General features: G+C 35.3%; 1 protein-coding gene across 4 annotated transcripts in view; it reads left to right on the top strand.

The window, feature by feature from the left end:
• Nucleotides 1–21,584, top strand: part of EHF (ETS homologous factor) — a 44,248-nt gene that overhangs the window by 15,429 nt on the left and 7,235 nt on the right. Inside the window, exons 2-6 of one of the 4 annotated variants that reach the window (XM_070761016.1) lie at nt 10,327–10,426; nt 12,555–12,669; nt 14,923–14,982; nt 17,457–17,525; nt 17,625–17,693. In XM_070761016.1, coding sequence (XP_070617117.1) covers nt 10,385–10,426; nt 12,555–12,669; nt 14,923–14,982; nt 17,457–17,525; nt 17,625–17,693 — 355 coding nt within the window. In that variant the 5' untranslated portion in view covers nt 10,327–10,384. Of the gene's footprint in view, nt 1–10,326; nt 10,462–12,420; nt 12,670–14,922; nt 14,983–17,456; nt 17,526–17,624; nt 17,694–21,584 lie in introns of all 4 variants that reach the window. The other 3 variants (XM_070761007.1, XM_070760999.1, XM_070761024.1) reach the window with 3 other exon arrangements.

Genomic DNA, 21,584 nt, shown 5'->3' with positions numbered 1-21,584 from the left:
CCCATAGGAATCAATGGAAAAGTGATTAATACGCGCAAGCCCAAAATTCACCCCTTTTGCTAATTGAAGCGCCCGTTTTTGCACTGATGGGATTTCCCTGAGGTTCCCCTCCATAGGAAACCCCACCTCCAGACTTCTGTGTTTTTGCAATGCTGCAGGGGAATCCCAGCAGGGGAATCCCAGCATCGCAAAAACAAGCGCTTCGCTGGCAACGGAAGTCCGGAGGTGGGGTTTACCATGGAGGGGAGCCACGGGAATCCCAGCAGCGCAAAAACAAGCAGTTCGCTGGCAACAGAAGTCTGGAGGCGGGGCATCACAGCGGCGGCGGTGGGTTTGTAAGGTGAAAATAGTTTGTAAGAAGAGGCAAAAACATCTTAAACCCTGGGTTTGTATCTCGAAAAGTTTGTATGATGAGGCGTTTGTAAGATGAGGTATCACTGTACTTAAAATTAATAGATCACATCCATCCCATTCTACAGTATTTTGTCCTGAGTTATATATAATATTTGTGGGAGACAAGGAAAAACATTGTCATTATTTTCAAGTTATCTAATTCCAGACATCTGAAATAAAATAATTAATTCGCAATTTGGTTTCAAAGTTCTTTGGTAGATATCAGATTAAGTGGGAAAGGATGAGAGCTGAGTTTAATACAATGGAGATCAACACCATTAATTTTTATGGAGCATCTTCTTTGCTCAAAATAGGTTCAGAATACATGCAGGTAGCATGACAAAACAAACAAAAATAAAACAAAATAGGGGTTCGGAATCATGATTTTTAATGTCTTACTATTTGAATTGGAAGGAAACCTCCCTAAAGGGCAAAATTTTAGTCAAGAGCAGGCAAGTGTATATAATTCTATAAATATGATCTTGATCAGAGTCTCAATGGGGGACAAAAGGCTGAAACCTCCCTACCTCCTTGGCCCTAATCCACATCATGTTTCCCACGATTTGTTTTTTCATAGAAAAATGCAGACTTTTGCTAATTGCAAGAGTATATAGCAGCCTCAAGACTTCTCCAACCATCCCCTACTACTACTCTGCTCATTAAGTATAGAAAACTGCCTGAAAATCATTGCTAATTCTAAGCCTAAATATAGTTTAATGGTCATCAAGTGAGATTAAGTATCTTTAGTGGCCACCAAGTTTTAACAGCCAAGTTCATCCTCATTCACTAGATCAGTGTTTCCCAACCTTTTTTGAGCCACGGCACATTTTTTACATTTACAAAATCCTGGGGCACACCACCAACCCAAATGACACAAAATGACACCCCAAGGCATTCTCCTCTCTTTTTCCATCCCTGTCTCCTCCCCACCCTTGTGTGTGTGTGTGTGTATACACTATTGAACCATTTCCAAAAACAGGTGAGGGCTGGGTTTTTTCTCTCTCTTATTCTTTGGCTTTTTATCATATGCTTTAAATCAAGAGTCACTTCTCTCTCTCTTTTGTTTCTCTCTCTTTCTTCTCATTCTCTGTCTCAATCATTTCCTCATTTCTCTTTTTTCCTCCCCTTTTTGTTCATTTCTCTCTCTCTCTCCCTTCTTCTCCTTTTCTCTCTCTCTCTCTCTCTCTTGCTTTCTTTCTCTCTCACTCTTGCTTTCTCTCTCTTTTGCTTTTCTTTCTCTCTTGCTTTCTCTCTCACACACATTCTCTTTCTTTCTCTCTCTCTCTCTCTCTTTCTCTTTCTTTCTCTCTTTCTTTCTCTCTCTCTCTCTCACTCTCACTCTCTCTCTCAGCAAAACCTGAGCTTCCTTCTTCGCGGCACACCTGACCATGTCTCGCGGCACACTAGTGTGCCACGGCACACTGGTTGAAAAACACTGCACTAGATGAAATGTTTTGGGGTGTTTGGCTCTGTTGGCTATCAGTTAAATAAAAAGGATGATCCCCAAAAGCTTTTCACAGACAAGAATAAGTCATTTCCCTTTGTTATCCTCATCACTTCAAAAATATCCATACAGGTGCCTGAACTGTTTTGTTTTTGAGTTAAAAGTAGTTAATAGAATAGAATAGAATAGAATAGAATAGAATATGAATTCTTTATTGGCCAAGTGTGATTGGGCATACAAGGAATTTGTCTTGGTGCATATGCTCTCAGTGTACATAAAAGAAAAAGATACATTTATCAAGTATCATATGTACAACACTTAATGATTGTCATTAAGAGAATAACTGAAGGTGGGAACTCCCTAAATTTAGAAATGGGCATTATGAATGAAAACTGTGTAATTGTCTTTGTTTTCCTAACAATTATTAACAAAGAGTAGATCATTTCCATTCATGCTTGGAAAATTCCTGCTGCAACTTTCCATCTATGCAGCTTCCCATCTATGCCACATTGTCTGCATTTCTGGTGTAACATGGAGATGGGTGTGACAGCTTATGGAAACTAAGAGCTGTCCCATCAAGTGTTACAGCTAAAATTATAGGATTTAAACAAAATTAAACATGAAAAGATGCAAATTACGGCAAGTTATAGGTGACAGGAATATTTTCAGGATGACGGGTACATTTAATTAGAATAGATGTTTTGTATATCTTCCCATGATTCCACTTTTATTGTTTAATCTTTATGATTAAAGTACATTTTTCAGCTCTTATTTCTACCTCTTATAGCTCCTTCCCAAACAAAAAGAATACACTGATTCCTTTCCAATGTTTTGCTATGTCTGCTTTGGCTTGTTTCCCATATGAATTGCATGTCACAATTCTTATTTCTTCCATAATGTTTCTTTTATGCCGAGACTTTCATAAGCTCCAATTGCAAGAGCTTGTGTTTCTGAATGAAAAGGAACAAGAACCAGAAAATGAATCTCCCATTCATTGACCTTAATAGTCTAGAACGAAATAATCAGAGAGTCTATCATCATTCTTAAACATTCTGTGACCTATATACTTTTATCTTTTGCTTTATTAATAAGACTTCGAGTCTGACTGATCTGCTTAGGAGTAGCCTCTTCAGTTTTCAGATTTTGTTTTATTTAGCCATTGTGATTTTAATTTAATGTCTAAGGGAGTTGAATCAATTTATTTTCAACCTATTTTTTTATATATTAAGCCTGTTGAAACCTGCTATCTATTTTCTCTGAGATATTCTCCAGAGGAGGGTGGCATACAAGTGTAATAAATAATAATAATAATAATAATAATAATAATAATAATAATAATAACAACAACAACAACAATAATAATAATAATAATAAATTCACCTTGGGTATTAATGTTTTAGGGTTTTAAGGATTTGTTTAAAAACCACTGATTTTAAATTTATTATACTACTGGAGATTTCAGAATGTTGTTCTGCAGCCATTTATGGTTTCTGTTGTGCATGTTTTTTTGTTACTCTAAAACGTTCATAGCTACCCATGAAAGTTTGAAAAAGCTGACGGACAGAATCTCATAGTGATGTAATGGGAAACTGGAAGCCAGGGAAGATAAGTCTTCTGAAGAGATTATTATACTGTACTTTGGGGGGGAAAACAGGGCATTCAGTTACATTGCTCTTGTGAATTAGCCCAGCTCCTCCCATTTTGCTTATTTTTTCTTGGCATGGTAGTAAAAGTACTTATTTTTACATGGAACTATTCAAATGTCTGAATGTTCCAATTTTCCATATCCATTTAGTATAAGCAGAAGTTGCAGGAAGCCAAAATATGATTTATATTTTAGGAATTATTGTCTCTTAGAATAAAATGCTGCTTTATTCATTTGTTGCAATTTCTTTCGTGGTGTTGCCCATCTACTAACCGAAGAAAAATAAGTTTGGAATGCTATGTTAGATGCTATGTACTAGATTGGGATATATAGCATCTATGTGACCATATAGGCACACCTTCCTTTTCACCTGCCCAGCTGCTACCGCACCCTCCTATATTTATATTTTAATTAAAATGCTTATAAATTGAATTTACATTATTTATAATTTATAAACAACCCTAGGAACATTTATTTCAGATAAAAATCTAATGAAAATCTAAATGATAGCCAGAAGGTTATATATTACTATTTACATAAAACTGTTTCCATAAAAAACGCATATTTTATAAGAGCTAAAGTCAAACTAAGCAAAGGAGAGCCAAACCTTGCATGCAAAGTTATGAAATTCATGGCCTGAAAACTGCTTGTGGCATGCATAACACGTGCCATATCTACGTATGTGTTTTTGTATATATCCTGTGTTTGTGTGTATGAATTCAATTTTTTTGAGTAAATTAAAATTATACAGGAAGATGGCATATAGCACGTGCTTTATCATCTTGACTCAACAACATCTTCACCTCAGCATGTTAATAACAACTAGGGGCAACTGCTGAAGTGCACAACTTGTGAAGTACACAAATCAGAGAATAGATCCCCAGGCATTCTATCAGAAATTACAGGATTATGATCTAATGAAAAGAAGTATTAGACTAGATGCTTTTCTAGAGAAAGGTCAAGGGAACAATTATCTCAGCCTTGTCCATTCCATGATTGGACATTATAATATATTCCTTCAAATAAGCATGATGATAAATTATGCCCAAGTAAAAGAAACTAAGATTAACCAGGAATGTGACAAGGGGCCAAGGATTTCCAACCTTGATTCCACCCCCACCCCCCAATAATTCAATGTATATAGATTCAGAGAAGACTTTTAGAAATTGATTCATTCATTGCCTATTTATACAAATTTTCCTTTGCCAGAAAAGATTTGTTTACATTTTCCGTAGAGGCAGGTACTTATTAATAAAACATTAAATTTGGCACTGGGACAAGGGCCCTATATTCTCAACAGCAGTGAACACTGTAAATATTCCCCTTTTGATTTATCTGACTTATAGTCTGCTTTTATACCTCTAAGATGCATTCTTCTGCTTATGTAAACTAAAGATCTCCCCCTCCTGCTAAACAAAACAAAACCTGAACTGAATAAGTCATTTCAAACATTTTTCTCTCACTTCCAATGTTTAAATCTTGTATTGCATGTTTTCCTAATTTGGTGACCTTTTGTTCAAAATATAAATGTTTCTTTTTTTTAAAAAAAAATTTATTTGGCTTTTTAAAAACAAAAACAAAAAAGACAAAATAACAAAAAAAGCAATATGCAACAAAAACATCAGACTTAAAGACATTTACCGTTACATTTGTTTCTTTGGTTTCTCCATTTTTTAAAATTTACATTTATCCTATTCCTTTCTTTCCATCAATCCAATTATAAAATTTAACCCACACAGCATAGTATTCTTTTGCCTGCTTATTCTGTAACTCTAATGTAAGTTTACTCCATTTTGCATATTCTAGCATTTTCCTAGTTAATAAGTCCTCTGATGGTACATTTTCTTTTTTCCAATTTTGAGCAGAAACCAATCGAGCCGCAGTTAATACATATATTATTAAATAATAGCCTTTTCATGTTGTCCTCTGATTATTCCTAATAAATAAGTCTGGTGTTTTAATTCTAGTTCATACTCTAATATCTCTTTTAACAAATTTTGAATCATGATCCAGAGTTTTCTTGTTTCTGGGCAAGTCTTGTATTGCATGTTTTCCTAATTTAGTGACATTTTGTTCAAAACGTACCATAAATGTTTCTTTTGCATGCCAAAGTTTTTTGGGGGAAAAGCCCTACTATCATCTTTAGGGCACAGCAGATGAGCCAAACTTGTGTCATCATGGTGGCATCATGTGACATATCAGGACTCCCCCCCCCTTTTGTTATACCAGGCATGTGCATGGCAAGCATGTGACACATCCACCTCATGGGCCACAACTTTGACAGCCCTGGCGTAGTGTGTGTGCTAAACTAGCAAATGCTATAATGTTTTTCATAAGGGTCGCAGTGGCACAGTGATTAGAATGCAGTATTGCAGTCTACTTCTGCTGACTGACAGTTGCCTGCAATTTAGCAACAATAACAAACAATAATGGGTTGCTGTCTCCCAGGGGGTGGGGGAATGCAGTGGTTACGTTTATGCATTATTTATTGAATACTTAATAGTTTTTCTATTGTCCTTCCTTTTCTAGTACCTTATTATGATCCTTAATTACTTTTAAAATAGGAAATGATTAAATAGTGTATTTTTACCCATAAATGCTTTAATCATTTTAATCATTATCTAGAACTGAACTTTTATAGCAATTAAAGAAAGTTGAGCTACTTGCCTAATATGTTATGATACTGAACCTTGGGGGTTCAGTACAAAACCTTAAACTGGTACTGTGCACCTTAACAAATAATGCTGTCTATCATTTGTCCTTTTTATGGCTATTCAAATGACTTAATCAACTGAAAAAGAGTCCAAGCACCTATTTGAAAACTTATCTTGGTTGGTAAGCCACTCCCATCCAGTCACATGACCTTTAAGGCACCACCCTAGTCACATGATTGTAAAGTCACTCTCACCTGATCACATGGCCAGCAAGCCACTCCTACCCTGTCACATGACCAGCAAACCACACCCACAAAATAAGCCACACCCTCAGTGTGGCAATAAAAATTTTGGCAGCCCATCACTAGCTGTAAAGCACTGTGAAGTATAACTGTTATTGCTGAAAGGTTTGATAGTAATCCTACATCTTTGTAACAGGATCCATAAAGTCAAAGACATTTAGCACTGATCCTCAAGTTCAGCATAATCAGTGAAGTGCTACCACACTGCGTCCCCCCACCCCTGCTCCGGCCAGTAGTCCACCCCTGAGCATAACTCAGTGTGAATCCAGGCCACTGACTATTTCTCAAATATATAAATGTACAATTCTGGCTCTTATGTACAATAAACCTATTAGGACAGGAGTCTCCAACCTTGGCAACTTTAAAACTTATGGACTTCAACTCCCAAAGTTCCTCAACTTTAGGAGTTGAAGTCCATAAGTTTTAAAGTTGGCAAGTTTGGAGATCCCTGTATTAAGAAGGTTTTTTTCTCTCTTCAATGTCTCAGAAGTAATATTTTCTCACCTGTATCGTTTTAAGGAATGCTATCTGGTTTCCCTGCTCCTGTTTCATTGTAGACAAATTTGCCTCATCTGCCCATTTTTCACACCTTTTTTATAAAGCTCATCCTTGGAAGAAGAAAACCTGTTTTGAGTGGTTTCTTTTTGTTGTTTTTTAACAAGTTTAGTAATAGAACAAGAAAACAATGGATATGTCATATTTTTTCACTGAGATAACAGGAAAGGGTGAACCGCTCTTGTCTTGACTTTTTAATACTGCATTTTCATTGATAGAATAATGGCACCATGAAAGGCCAGGTCAAGAAATAGGTATACCACAAATTCTAAAAAAACCTTTTATTGTAGTAAAAAAGAATATTAAAATTGTAAAAACTGGTGAAAATTTCTCTCTAGCCCATCTGATATTAAATAAAATTAAGGTGGAATTATTTTTAGGGTTTTTTCTCATGCTGTTTTCTTTTAAATTGGCTTCATCTGGTTTAAACATTGCAGTCCAGGAACTTAGAGATTAGCTAACGACAAGGTCTTAGTTAAAACTTTCCTTTGGTGCTGCAAAAAGATAAACGGAGACCATTCTTCTTTTCAAGTTTCTTGCAATAATTTCTGCTTTAGGAAAAAGTTTCAGTATAATAAAACTCGGAATCCTGGTGTGGCAAGCTGAGTTGAATATCTTTTATCAAAATAAGAGCTTTGGTTTCAGATAAATAGACTTTTTGATAAGTATGCCAATATGTTCTGGAGTTCTAACATTCTGTAACCTTTGTAGTGGGAGGGGGTAATAATTAATTTGCTGTGGAAATTATTTTCAAGCTTCAGTGATAATTTGATATTTCTTTAATGTCAAATGTTATTTTTAATAGCAGTACAATTTCATAAAAAGTATTAAAGCCAGGGCTTGCCCAAGAGATTTTGCTGCTTGAAATACCAACTTAAATCACGGTGGAGAATGTGCTAAAGGAATGTGACATATGGAACAGAAAAACTGCAAAGCATCTGTCTCAATCTCTGATGGCAATAATTTGTTGGCCTTTCATTTTACTGGCTGTCTAAGGCACTAATTTTACATTACTTAATGGGAGGATTAGTGGTGAGTAAAGGAAATAGTCATATTTTAGGAAGCATGGCATGGAAAAATATGAAGGAGCTGTAGCGTCTTGAATGCACGTGCATGCACATGAATATATAGGCAATGTCTAGTGACTACAAAATCTCATTTCAGCCCATTCATTGACTTGAAAAATAGTCTAACGTTCCAATCAACCTTAGGTTTGAACCAGGAAGTTTATCTTCAACTTGAAAGCAAATTCAAGTCTTAACTCAGAAATCATAATCTTTCTTTGATTGTAATTGGAAAGAAATAGCAATATCTTCATTTTTTTCGTACAATTGGATGTATGACAGTTCTTTTTAGGGAATGAAGTATGATAATTTAAGGGGCGTGCATAAGTGCACCAGTGTGCCTTCCGTCCCCTGTCCAATTGTCTCTCCTTATCTCATTTATCTTTTCTTGGATGGAGGAAAAGGGGGGACATGATCGAAACATTTAAATATGTTAAAGGGTTAAATAAGGTCCAGGAGGGAAGTGTTTTTAATAGGAAAGTGAACAAAAGAACAAGGGGACACAATCTGAAGTTAGTTGGGGGAAAGATCAAAAGCAACATGAGAAAATATTATTTTACTGAAAGAGTAGTAGATCCTTGGAACAAACTTCCAGCAGACGTGGTAGATAAATCCACAGTAACTGAATTTAAACATGCCTGGGATAAACATATATCCATCCTAAGATAAAATTCAGAAAATAGTATAAGGGCAGACTAGATGGACCATGAGTTCTTTTTCTGCCGTCAGACTTCTATGTTTCTATGTTTCCTTTCAAATTTGTTCACCTACACTTTTATATCTTTTCTTCTATTCGTTTCTTTAGTTATATTACTACATATCTATTCTGTTCAATGTGTATTATGTATTGGAATAAATAAATAAATAAATAAATAAATAAATAAATAATGTTTACACCTTTAAATTCAAAACATTGTTGCATACATTTTTTAAACTAAATATGTGATTTATTTTTTATTCTTTATTTTGATAGGAAATTATTGTAGAACATATTACAGCTGTTAAATAAGGAGCCTGCATCTTTTGAGAATAGCAGCAGTAATAGAAATATTTTTTTTGAGAAGGAATAAAGTTATTTACTTTCCTCTCCAATGTGCATGTGTAAGTTGTAGGTTCTGAGCAATTTGAAAGTATTCAGATTTGATGTAGTGAGTTAGTTGCGATAAATTACAATTTAATATTTTAAAAATGAAAAAGTTCCGACAGAAGAAGAATTAATAGAAAAAATACTGGCATGCACAGAAATGGATAGACTAACACTGGAAATGAAGGATAAGGGAGAGATGGAATACTATGCAATATGGATAAATTTTATCAATGGATAGAAAGAAAAAACAGTAAAAAAAGTTAAGAATAAGAACTAAAAAAAGAGAAGGTTTGTATATAAATGAATAGTGACAAGAGATGCATATGTAAGATCAAAAAAAGCAATGTACATTGAAAATAAGGGTATTTATTGTTATGTAAATATTATATTATATAATGGAATGACAAAACAGCATTGTCACAAACTGTCCAATGTTTTAAATATTTGTTTAATGTTTATTTGTGTAAATAAAGAAACTTTAAAAAAAATAACTTGTGGGATGATTGACCTACCTAGAACAATGCAAAGGATAAAACTACGAAGGAATGGAAAAAACCCAGCAAATGTTATTGTCCTCTCTTTCTCTAGAGGATGATTCAAATTTCATCCAAGCTGACCTTTTATTTCTTGTTTTGATATTATGACAATATTAAGAGCTTATATTCAAGACCTTAAATAACAAATACAGTCTGCTGGCCAAATGCAACATATTCACAATATTTCTCAAGCAGTGTATAAATCCATGGAAGTATTTTAAGAAAATTATATATTTGTTAAAATTATTTTGGCATCCTTTGCCTTAATGGGAAAATCCAATGACATTATGTTTTAACATTCACCATTATGTTTTATACTTTTATATGTTGTTGTTGTTGTTTTACTTTTGGGAAGCAAACAAAAAAGGAAGCACATTTCCTTTGCTATTTTTTTTTTATTCCATCCTTCAATTTTTATGGGTGGGTGTTTTAATAACTTGCCTTATGTCTGTGAAAATCAAATATAATCATGTCTTGCTATTTGCTGGGTGTGGAGGTGGGTTTCATCCAAAAAGGAATTTTAATAATGTGTTTTTAACAGGATAACTTTTGATAGATACTTGGCATTGCTTGTTTTGATGGGATATTCTTGGCAATTGTGGGAAGTAAAAAGTTCAAGTTAAGTGAGTTGTTGGTGCATTTACAGATCATGATTTTGGAAGGAACTGGCAGAATGAGTCTTAATACCGTCACAAGTCTTCTTCATGACCAGCCGACCTGGACCGAAGGATATCCCACATGTAATGGTAGGAAGTATTCACCAGTGGTGATCTATGAATAGGTTTGAGAACATCTTTCTCTTGTCCTTGTGCTATTTGCAAAGCATGCTTTTCATTTTGATAAAGTGAAACTCATCATATGATTGCAATCTTTTGTTTCCAACACGGAATATAGTCCAATTACTGTAAACTAAAATATTAGTGAATACAATTAGTTCCCATTCTTCCATATATTTCTTTTCATTTAAAGTATTAAAGCAAAAAGCAATTGCTTTCTGCAAAGTGTAATACTATCAGTAGCATCTACTAGGCAACTCCACCCAAATAGACAACACATTCTAATCTAAGTTTGAAATCTGGAAAGCGCATCATTTCAACTTGAAATTCTTGATCCCAATTCTTGCTGTGCTGAGCTAATGTTAACTCTCATTGGCAATGAAACTAACATTGCCACCGATGGCCAGAAGTAATTTTGGGTGAGGTAGAAACCTTTTCATTTGGCACTTGACTGAAGTACCCATTAAATTTGACTTTAAATAAATCATATTCATATAACCAGCTCATCAAAAATGTTTTTCTCATTACTGAATTTAAAACAAGCACTTATTTCTGAATATGGAAATAGAGCAAAGGAGGTGTTCTGAGTCCATTAAAGGCGATACAATTTAAAGCACTAAAATATGGTCCCTTAAATTTATTTATTATTATTTATTTATTACTTAGATTTGTATGCCGCCCCTCTCCGAAGACTCGGGGCGGCTCACAACACGTGGAAACAAATCATAAATAATCTGACAAATTTAAAATATTTAAAGATTTAAAAAGACCCCATATACTAACAGACGTTCACACAAGCATACCATATATAAATTAAACATGCCCAGGGGAAGATGTTTCAGTTCCCCCATGCCTGACGGCAAAGGTGGGTTTTAAGGAGTTTACGGAAGGCAGGAAGAGTAGGGGCAGTTCTAATCTCACGGGGGAGTTGGTTCCAAATCATACAAAAAATCACTTAGGATTTAATTTGTAGCAACTACAATTTTACAACATGATACTTCTTTAAGGGAATCCTGTTGTAATCTTTACGGTTATCAATTCCATAAATATCAATTCAATATTTACTGTAAAAAACATTTTTTTCATGGATTGCCTACCAAATAATTAGAATTTTTGCTTTGTAAATTCCTCAAGATTCACTTTGAGTTGTTTATAAGGAATATGGTTTTGCCTTGGTAAATAGAAATTGCAAATCCCAAGATTAGAATTCTGTATGCTGATGCGCATGCTGACTTCATTTTAACCACCAGCTGCATTCTTTTAAAAATGGGAATAAACATATCATAGTCATAGCTAATTTCCTTAATGAACTCTTAATAAGATTATTGTAATGTGATCTACATGAGGCTGCTTTTGGAAGATGCCTCCAAATTGTAATTACTTTTGAATTCATAATTGTAGTCAATATCATTAAATATTACCTAGGCTGATGGTAAGACTGCATGAATTTCTGATTTTGATATCATGTAATTGGTTTCCATTTATTTCCTGGAAACTCAAATTATTAATCTGAACATAGTCTGCATAAAGACTGTTTAACTATTCATACATGATATTTTTCCTTGAAAATACTACTATGGGTTTTTTATTGAGTATATCAAAGTAATTAAATCTTTTTCATCAGTGTAAATGCACCCGTTTCCAAAAAAAACTTAGTTTTCTATTCTGTTATAGAATTTAGCTGCTATTTGGAAGGGTAGGAGCCAAAGTCCTAGATTTACATTTTAATTCCTAAAGATGTTTGCTTTTACTGACACTTCTTTCTGCTGCTTGATTTATTATATTACCTTTATGTAATGATTATTTTCATTATTTCTCATTGTCTGTATTACGGCTTTATACGTGTTGAGGATTTTTTCAATAATTTAATGGGTAAATAAAAATGAAGCACTCTTCACTTTTACCAATATTATTCATGGATAATGCAATGTTTTCCTTAGTGATTACTACATCTTTCCCTGCAGCAGCATCGAGCAGTTTTTTTGGAACACAGTGGCATGAAATACATCCTCAGTATTGGACAAAGTATCAGGTCTGGGAATGGCTCCAACATCTTTTGGACACCAACCAGCTTGATGCCAACTGTATCCCATTCCAGGAATTTGACATCAGTGGGGATCATCTGTGTAGCATGACTTTGCAAGATTTCACCCGGGCAGCTGGCTCTGCGGGACAACTTCTTTACAGCAACCTCCATCATCTAAAGTGGAATGGTAAAAACTTTCACTAAAATATATATTGCCTTTCCCAATTTCTAATCATCAGTTATTATAATACTAATAGACTACAATTCTGATAACGATTTAGCCAAAAGGATCAATAATAAAAGATATGGCAAATTAATTTAGTAACGAATAGATGCTTTTATTTAGACACAATATATAAAAGGTTGTTCAAAATGTATTCCTTGCATTCAGAAATCATTAAGAGGTAAAAGAAAAGAGAAACTTTATAATAAATATCCTGTTCTACTTATTTATCATTGAACAATTCTGAATTTACTATATAAAATTTTGATCTACAAATGTGAACATTATCTTCTATGTATGGTGAAATATAAATAATATTTCTGGTGGCATCTCTTTCCTTTTGTGATCTTAAAGATATCTATTTCTTAATATGGCTAAAGATCAAAACAGGCTTAATGCAACAAATTGAGCGTTGCTATGCAGAAGATCCAAGTCTCAGGGCAGTGGTGAAATCCAGCAGGCCCTCCCAGGTTCTGGAGAACCAGTAGCAGAAATTTTTGGTAGTTCAGAAAACCAGAAAATACTACCTCCAGCCCCAGAGTGGGGAGGGAATGGGGATTTTGCAGTATCTTTCACCTGGGGTGGGGTGGGAATGGAGATTTTGCAGTATCCTTTCCCTGCCATGTCTACCAAGCTACGCCCACCAAGCCACACCATGCCCACAGAACCGGTAGTAAAAAAAATGGATTTCACCACCGTCTCAGAGTCTTATAGTCAAGGTCTCTCTCTAATTTCCTTCCTGTAATTTACAACAAACTGTCCCCATAGCCCAATAGGAAGTTTAGAAAAATATCATACAGGATATTCAGTAGGGCTGTCAGGATCAGATCTTTATCCCAAATATATAATATTCAAATCACATAATGTGCAAACAGGTTGGGATGGAAGTGCAAAACTATATCAGTATATTTTCTTTCATTCAACTCCAGAGAAAATGGGACTGCAAGGGTTTTTGTTTTTTTAAAAAAAGATTTATTTCAATGAAAAAATATGGAATCCTGAGACATAGGTACTCTCACAAAATGGCTGCAATGCTTATTACAGCCACAAGCACTAAATAATATCTAAATAGGGCATTCAATGGTCTTTAACCTGTATTATCCCAACTCAACTTTCCCCCCTGGTTTTAGCGGTGTCTCAGGTATTCTTAGAAGCATATTATAAATATGAACTTTTTTAAAAATTAAAAATACTTTATTTTTTTCCAGTCAGGACAAGATTCTTGGCACTTGTCTGTAGTGCATTATTGTCAGTGAACACTATGTTGTCATCAACATTATTGTATGCCTTCCCTATATTAAAACTGTGTGTCTTCTTGGTTTCACTCAACCTGATTCTTTAAATAATACTTAATAAGAAGAAAATCTGATGGTGTTGCTTGTGAATTCCTACTTCATATGATCAGAAGCAAGGCTAGCATGATAATATCTATTGTTTTATTGTGTTGATATATTATTTATGTAGCTCTCAATGGCATTGCTTCCAATGGCATTGCTTCAGAAGAGAAGGATTTAGGGGTAGTGATTTAGGATGCTTGGCTGCATAGCGAGAGGTACAACAAGCAGGAAGAGGGAGATTGTGATCCCGCTGTATAGAGTGCTGGTGAGACCACATTTGGAATACTGTGTTCAGTTCTGGAGACCTCATCTACAAAAAGATATTGACAAAATTGAACGGGTCCAAAGACGGGTTACAAGAATGGTGGAGGGTCTTAAGCATAAAACATATCAGGAAAGACTTAATGAACTCAATCTGTATAGTCTGGAGGACAGAAGAGAAAGGGGGGACATGATCGAAACATTTAAATATGTCAAAGGGTTAAATCAGGTTCAGGAGGGAAGTGTTTTTAATAGGAAAGTGAACACAAGAACAAGGGGACACAATCTGAAGTTAGTTGGGGGAAAGATCAAAAGCAACATGAGAAAATATTATTTTACTGAAAGAGTAGTAGATGCTTGGAACAAACTTCCAGCAGACGTGGTTGGTAAATCCACAGTAACTGAATTTAAACATGCCTGGGATAAACATATATCCATCCTAAGATAAAATACAGGAAATAGTATGGGGGCGGACTGGATGGATCATGAGGTCTTTTTCTGCCGTCGGTCTTCTATGTTTCTATGTTTCTATTGTTAATATAATGCTGTTCCAGAAATGTATGATTGAAATTCCACCTTTTTAAATAATTGTATTGCATATTACATTCATTTCTGTCAGGTCAGTGTGGAAGTGAAGTGTATCCACCACACAACGTCATTGTTAAGACAGAACAAACAGGTGAGTGATATCTACATTATTTCTTTTCTGAACAATTGCAAACTAGGAAAAAAAAAATTTATTTTTTATTTATTTTTATTTTATTTTATTTTATTTATTCATTCAGTCATTCATTTATTCATTCATTCATTTATTTGTTTGTTTGTTTGTTTGTTTGTTTGTTTGTTTGTTTATTAGATTTGTATGCCGCCCTTCTCCGAAGACTTGGGGTGGGGAGATGTGAGATAGATTAGGGATCGATTGGGGAGATAATGACTGATCCAAAACCACCCACTTAGCTTCCATGGCAGAAGCCTGACTTAAATGTCACATCTGACTTTGAATTTCCTCTGTGTCTTGCGCACTGATTTTTTTTTTTGCATTACCAAATGAAATTCCATGTAACAGTCTGAGTTCTTTTGAGGTTTTTTACACTAAGCTGATGCTACTGTAAAGTTTTTTACTATGCAGAATAGCAAAAACATGACTTCCCAATCCCACTTGGGTGAGTCTTTTATTATTTTTAGAATGAAAACAAAACAAAACAAAAAACACACCAAAGGGTAGACTAGCCATCTAAACTACAAGACGTATGTTGCAAGAACATAGGTTTAGGGTCCCCAAGCACTAGCTAGTAAGCAGAAGATTGACTAAATTCCTATTTCATAAATTTTAAGATGGCCAAGCTAAAGGTTTGGCATTTATCATGATTCATTTCCAGGTGTAATTACATATTTATTACTTTAAAAGACAAATAGATCCCCAAGCTTGCATTTGGAAATGCAAACAAAAACAAGGTTAACATCTCAAAAAGGGACAAATGCTTGTACAGAAGGACTAGTCTCTGGCAACAATAGCCAGCTGTGTATTGTGCTCATTTGTGTATTCTATGGTTCAAAAGTTAAATTTAGAACAATTGCGAAACCTTTATTTTTGTTTCTTACTTCCTACAATAATATGTTTTATTTATTTTTATTTATTCATTTGTCCAATACACAAATGCATAGGAAGAAAATAGACATGTGGTAATATCTATAAGGGTAAAAGTGAACCTAGAGGAGAGGATACATGAAAGGAAGAGAATATATATGATAGGTGAAAGAAAGGAAAGACAATTGGACAGGGGACGAAAGGCACACCAGTGCACTTATGTACGCCCCTTACTGGCCTCTTAGGAACCTGGAGAGGTCAATCGTGGAGAGTCTAGGGGAGAAATGTTGGGGGTTAGGGGTTGACACAATTGAGTCCGGTAATGAGTTCCACGCTTTGATAACTCGATTGTTGAAATCATATTTTTTACAGTCAAGTTTGGAACGGTTCGTATTAAGTTTGAATCTGTTGCGTGCTCTTGTGTAATTGCAGTTGAAGCTAAAGTAGTCATTGACCGGTAGGATGTTGCAGCATATGATCTTGTGGGCAATACTCAAATCGTGTTTTAGGCGACGTAGTTCTAGGCTTTCTAGGCCCAAGATTGTTAGTCTATTTTCGTAGGATATTCTGTTTCAAGTGGAGGAGTGGTGAAATATCTTTGGACATTTCTTGCTATGTGTATTTCTTGCTATGCTCTAAGGTTATCAGGTTAAGATTTGAGAAAGAAAAGAGCAAATTTATACCATGTGATTGCAGCTTAATACAGCCATAGTTATTTGTATCTCTCACAGTGTTCCCAATGACTGCCAAAGTTAGATGCAGAATTGAAGAAATGTGTTTAAACAGAAATAACAAAAAATACAGGATTCCTTGCTGCCTTGCCAAATTACAATTACAAAATCAGAACCTTTTAGAGATCCGAGAGCTGTTTCCAACTTTTGAGGCTTACAGCCACAGTAATAATAATAATGAAAAAATAACACATGAACAGAAGTATGAGGCATCCAAAAGAAAGAAGGAAAGCCTTTATGAAAATATTGTTTAAATAACAAAATAACAATTGTTGAAACTTGAGAAGCTGCTGGAGCTTAAAGGATGGAGTGCAGGCTTAAAAATGGGGTCAGGTGAGTGCCATGTTTGGAACAGGAGCAACAAAAAGTAAGCCAAACAATCACTCATCAGCCTTTTACCATCTTACTCACCCACAACAGAGGCAATCTCACAGCTGTAAATGCAGCCCTTACAGCAAATTCAAAATTCCCAAGATAGGTTTAAAGCATGGCACTATTCCTGAGCAGATTGAAAGATATGCTAACAGGGAAGACACCATGGTCTTACTTTCAACCTGCGAAGGAACAGCTGTTAGCACATCTGCTCCTGAAAAGAGCAAAACAGTTTTCAATGTCCAATTGCACATTCTTGAAGATGAAAATGTCTAATTTTTGGACCACTCAGACCATTCAGTATGCCTTCTTGTACTTAATAAAACAATCTGATGCTTTTGTATGCATTTTCTCTGCTAAAATTTAAATCTGCTTTTCTATGTACAGAACATTTCTTGTAACTAACTAGGAGCATTATTGTCATCAGTAGTGATTTTGCTCTATTTTTTGTGTGTGCCTAAGATCCATCTTTAATGACATCTTGGAAAGAAGACAATTATTTCTATGAGAGCGGATATGGTGGCACAGTAGGTAACTACTTTAAGAACCTCATATATTTTTTAACAACTCTGAAAATTACTTTGAAAAAAATATTTTCTTACATTAATTTTTTTCTTCCTAAATCTTCAGAACTAGTGGATAGCAAAGCCTACTGTCGAGCACAGATTTCTGTCAGTGCTAGTGGTCACCAACCTGTAGGTAAGTAGGTCCAACGTTTAATAATCTAGGTGTGATGTCAGTATTCTGTTAGGTCTAAACCATATTCTATGTTATTATATACTTTGGATGGTTTCTTTACTATAGATGTGCAGACACATATAGATTTTTCTTGTATAGATACACATGGTTGAACATGCTTAGAAAATGTTTTGTTACTCATTGAACCACATCATTTCTGTGCTAGCCATTGCCACAAAAACTCAAGGCTGAAAAATGATGCAGTTGCCTTAATTTGTATCTCAGAACAGAAATGCTGCTTTTGTGCAAATCCTGAAGTATGTTATTGAGGTGTACTCTTGCTTTGATCCAAGGAATAGAATCAGCTAAATAACAAAAGTAGAACTTCTAGACCAGGGGTGTCAAACTCAAGGCCCAGGAGCCAGATCTGGCCCAAGGGGTACTTAGATCTGGCCCATGGGTCTGCCCTGGAAAAATGAAAGACTACTCTGTGGTGCCTCTGTTAGTGAAAATAGACCTCACAAAGGCTGTGTGCGCCCCTCCCTAACTCTGTTTTAGTTCACAGAGCATTGCAGGAGGCCATCCCAGCCAAAAACAGAGCTCAGGAGCCCATTTTTCTGGCATAGTGCTCAGGCCACCACAAGTGCCCCCCACATGACTGGTGTCAAGCTAGTCACACCCATCCTGGCCATTTCCACTTCAGCTCCTTGAGGTCAAACACAACTCTGATATGACCCGCAATGAAATTGAGTTAGACACCCCTGTTCTAGATCAATTCATCTTACCTTATTTATAGTCTTCTGTCGACCTAAACACTTAGCTGTAAGTCAGCAAGCATTGAAGAATTGAGAGAGAATAAATAAAGTTTTTGTGTAAATAATGTAATAGAGAGCAAAACAAATGACATTAATATTGTTTATTAGACTATTGGACTGAAGCATTTCTTTCTTTCCTTCTAATACAAAGAAATAGGCATAATTTTCAAGAAATTCATGCTGCTGGCATATAGAACAAGCTGTTCTTGTGGCTATATCTGTTTTCAGATATGAAAGATATGAATCAACCACCACATGCTTTGGCTGAGACCTGTGGTGCCAAGCTGAGACACAATAGAGCTGAGACAGGTGGTGAATCGATCTTCATGAATAACACTTGTCTTTGCATAACACAATGAACCACAAGCCTGCCCATTACTGCTGTGTAAACTCAATGTATTGGGTAAACGCTGAAAATTGTGTTTCTTAAAATAATCAGGACATGCAAATACTATTTGTGCAGAACGAAGAAAATGTCAGTTTAAGCAGCTTTCTTCCTGCCGTCTTATTTCCCATTCCTGTAAAGCAGCTGCTCCCCTTTCAAACCGGTAGAACTCTAGTGAAATTTGATCATTTGTCTCCTGTTGTGATCTATTTATCCTCCAGCTGATGATTCTACTGGATGGGGAGTGTGCCGGGGTCACAGCATGTCCTAATTTGTTTATTTTGCAAAAAAGAAGCCGGGTGCTTCTGAATCATATGCAAATTCTGTGCATTTTTCTTTCGCTTGAATTTTGCAAGATACCTTTGTTGAAACATCTTTTCTTTTTCCCATTCATCAAGGCACAGCCTTCAAAAACTCTTCATGCTTGAAACTTTTCTCCCTGTAAAATGATCAGCTTTTGTTTTTGCAGCTGTGAAAGAATTAGTTATTAACTCTGCGGTATGTGAAAAGCCATGCACGCCTCTATTGACACTACGAGGAGAGGAAAACAAGCATTACCCAAGAGACAGGGAAATGACAGGCAATGCCTCTTTTTTGGAGAGCTGTTGAACCGTACTTAATCATACCACATCATGCTGCATGCTATCTTATGCTGCTATTGTTACAAAAAAAAAATCTTTGCTTTGGTTTTACCCTTCCTCTGAAAACAGCCAAAGAGTAATTTCCCATGCCAGTTTCATTGGAGCAGCATAAGAGACTTGGACATAAATTGAAGGAGAAGGACAAAATTGTAGTCTGAATAAACGTTTTCTGGTTGCTGACACTTCTTACCTTCAACTTTGCTTTATTTCAATCATTTTGATGGTATTTCTCTGCTGATACAATATTCTGCTGTCATAACAAAAAAGTACCCAACCAGCAAGGGTTTGATCTCCTTATTCTTTAAAATAAGATGTTACATCAGGCTATGTTATTATATTAATGGCCAAATTAGGTTTTTTGATCAGAGAAAAGATAATATTGCTGATTAGAAAACTCTTATAGCTTTTGTGTGAACTAGAAGAAAAAGAACTTTTGATTGATGGTTGTGATGATTAAACAAAATAGATTATAGAAAGAAGAAAGACAGTTTGGCCTAGTGGTTAAGAAACCAGGCTAGTGGAACACCATAAGTTGTAGTCTAGCAAGAGAATCAGTTGGAGTGACCTATGGCCACTCACTCTGTCTCAGTCCAACTCACCGCACAGGGTTGGAGAAAATAGGAGCAAAGTTGTTGGATGGGTTTGCCACCTTGAGTTATTTCTATAAACAAACAAACAAACATAATAACCACAGAGTAAGAGGCAAATTTATAACTGATGTTTGAAAAAAAAAATAATTTTCTGTATTTTTTCTTTCCTTTTTTCCTTTCCCTTCCTTCCCCCCTTTTCTTTGATTTCTTTCACTTTCCTTTCTTTTTCCTACTTTATACTGGTTTGTGTTAGTTTTTATGGTCTTTTAATAGGAAAGTGAACACAAGAACAAGGGGACACAATCTGAAGTTATTTAGGGGAAAGATCAAAAGCAACATAAGAAAATATTATTTTACTGAAAGAGTAGTAGATCCTTGGAAAAAACTTCCAGCAGACGTGGTTGGTAAATCCACAGTAACTGAATTTAAACATGCCTGGGATAAACATAGATCCATCCTAAGATAAAATACACAAAATAGTATAAGGGCAGACTAGATGGATCAAGAGGTCTTTTTCTGCCCTAAGTCTTCTATGTTTCTATGTTTTCTATGTTTTAATGATATATATAAGATGGTAGAAACAAGAATCCTTAATTGGGCTTTGTTGCTTTCCCACAAAGTCAGCAGTTTGTATAGGAGGATGGTGCTCTCAAGTTGCCAATGCAGAAAAGACACAAATGCAATTAGCTGAGGTTTTTCGCCTGCTTTTTTTTTAAGCTCCGAGCAAAAGGACTTGCCATTTTTTTTTATAATGGCAGTTTATATCTATTTCCCTGGTATGCTTATCAGCATCGCAACAAAATAATTCAGACAAGTTGGGACAAAAGCCGGGGCTGGTATTTACTGTAAGTCATTTGCACATGCAAATAGTTAATTTCCACTGAAAGCTGCGGTGACAGTTTATGCATGAATGTAGGTAAAAGAATGCATGTGGGCTCTAGGCTTTCTGACACTCTATAATGGCTATGCTCTGATACAGGTATAACCTGAGTTCCTGGCAAATTTGTCTGGCTAAGGAGATCACCTTAAACAGATGTTCATTTTGGCAAATACGATAAATATAAATTATCTACTTCTCCCTATACATGTACTATTATATGTTTATAACATGTAAATTATCAACTTAGTAAACTAGTTATCATTTTGACAAATATGGTAAAACAAACCAACTACCTGCTTTAGTTTAGTAAGAAAACTGCCAAAGTTCAGGAGCCAATCGTTCCTATCACATGAAAACATACATATCAATGGTGAGACAAAACAGGCCTCTATAAATGTATTAGTTTGAAGAATTTCCAATAACACTAGCTTTTGTTCCTCTGGATTTGGCTTTTCTCATTACCTCAGAAACAGCTCTTTGCCAGGTCATTATATCTCTTGATATAATATGTTTCCTTGATATGAAAGAAATAAAAAATACAGGTAGTTCTTGTTTAGCTATTTATTAGAACTGGGACCGACAACTCGACCATTAAGCTTCA

This window comes from Erythrolamprus reginae, chromosome 1 (assembly GCF_031021105.1).
Source record: "Erythrolamprus reginae isolate rEryReg1 chromosome 1, rEryReg1.hap1, whole genome shotgun sequence".
NCBI classification, from domain to species: domain Eukaryota; kingdom Metazoa; phylum Chordata; class Lepidosauria; order Squamata; family Dipsadidae; genus Erythrolamprus; species Erythrolamprus reginae.
Note: the sequence above shows the minus strand (reverse complement) of the source record. Positions and strands in the feature narration are given on the sequence as shown.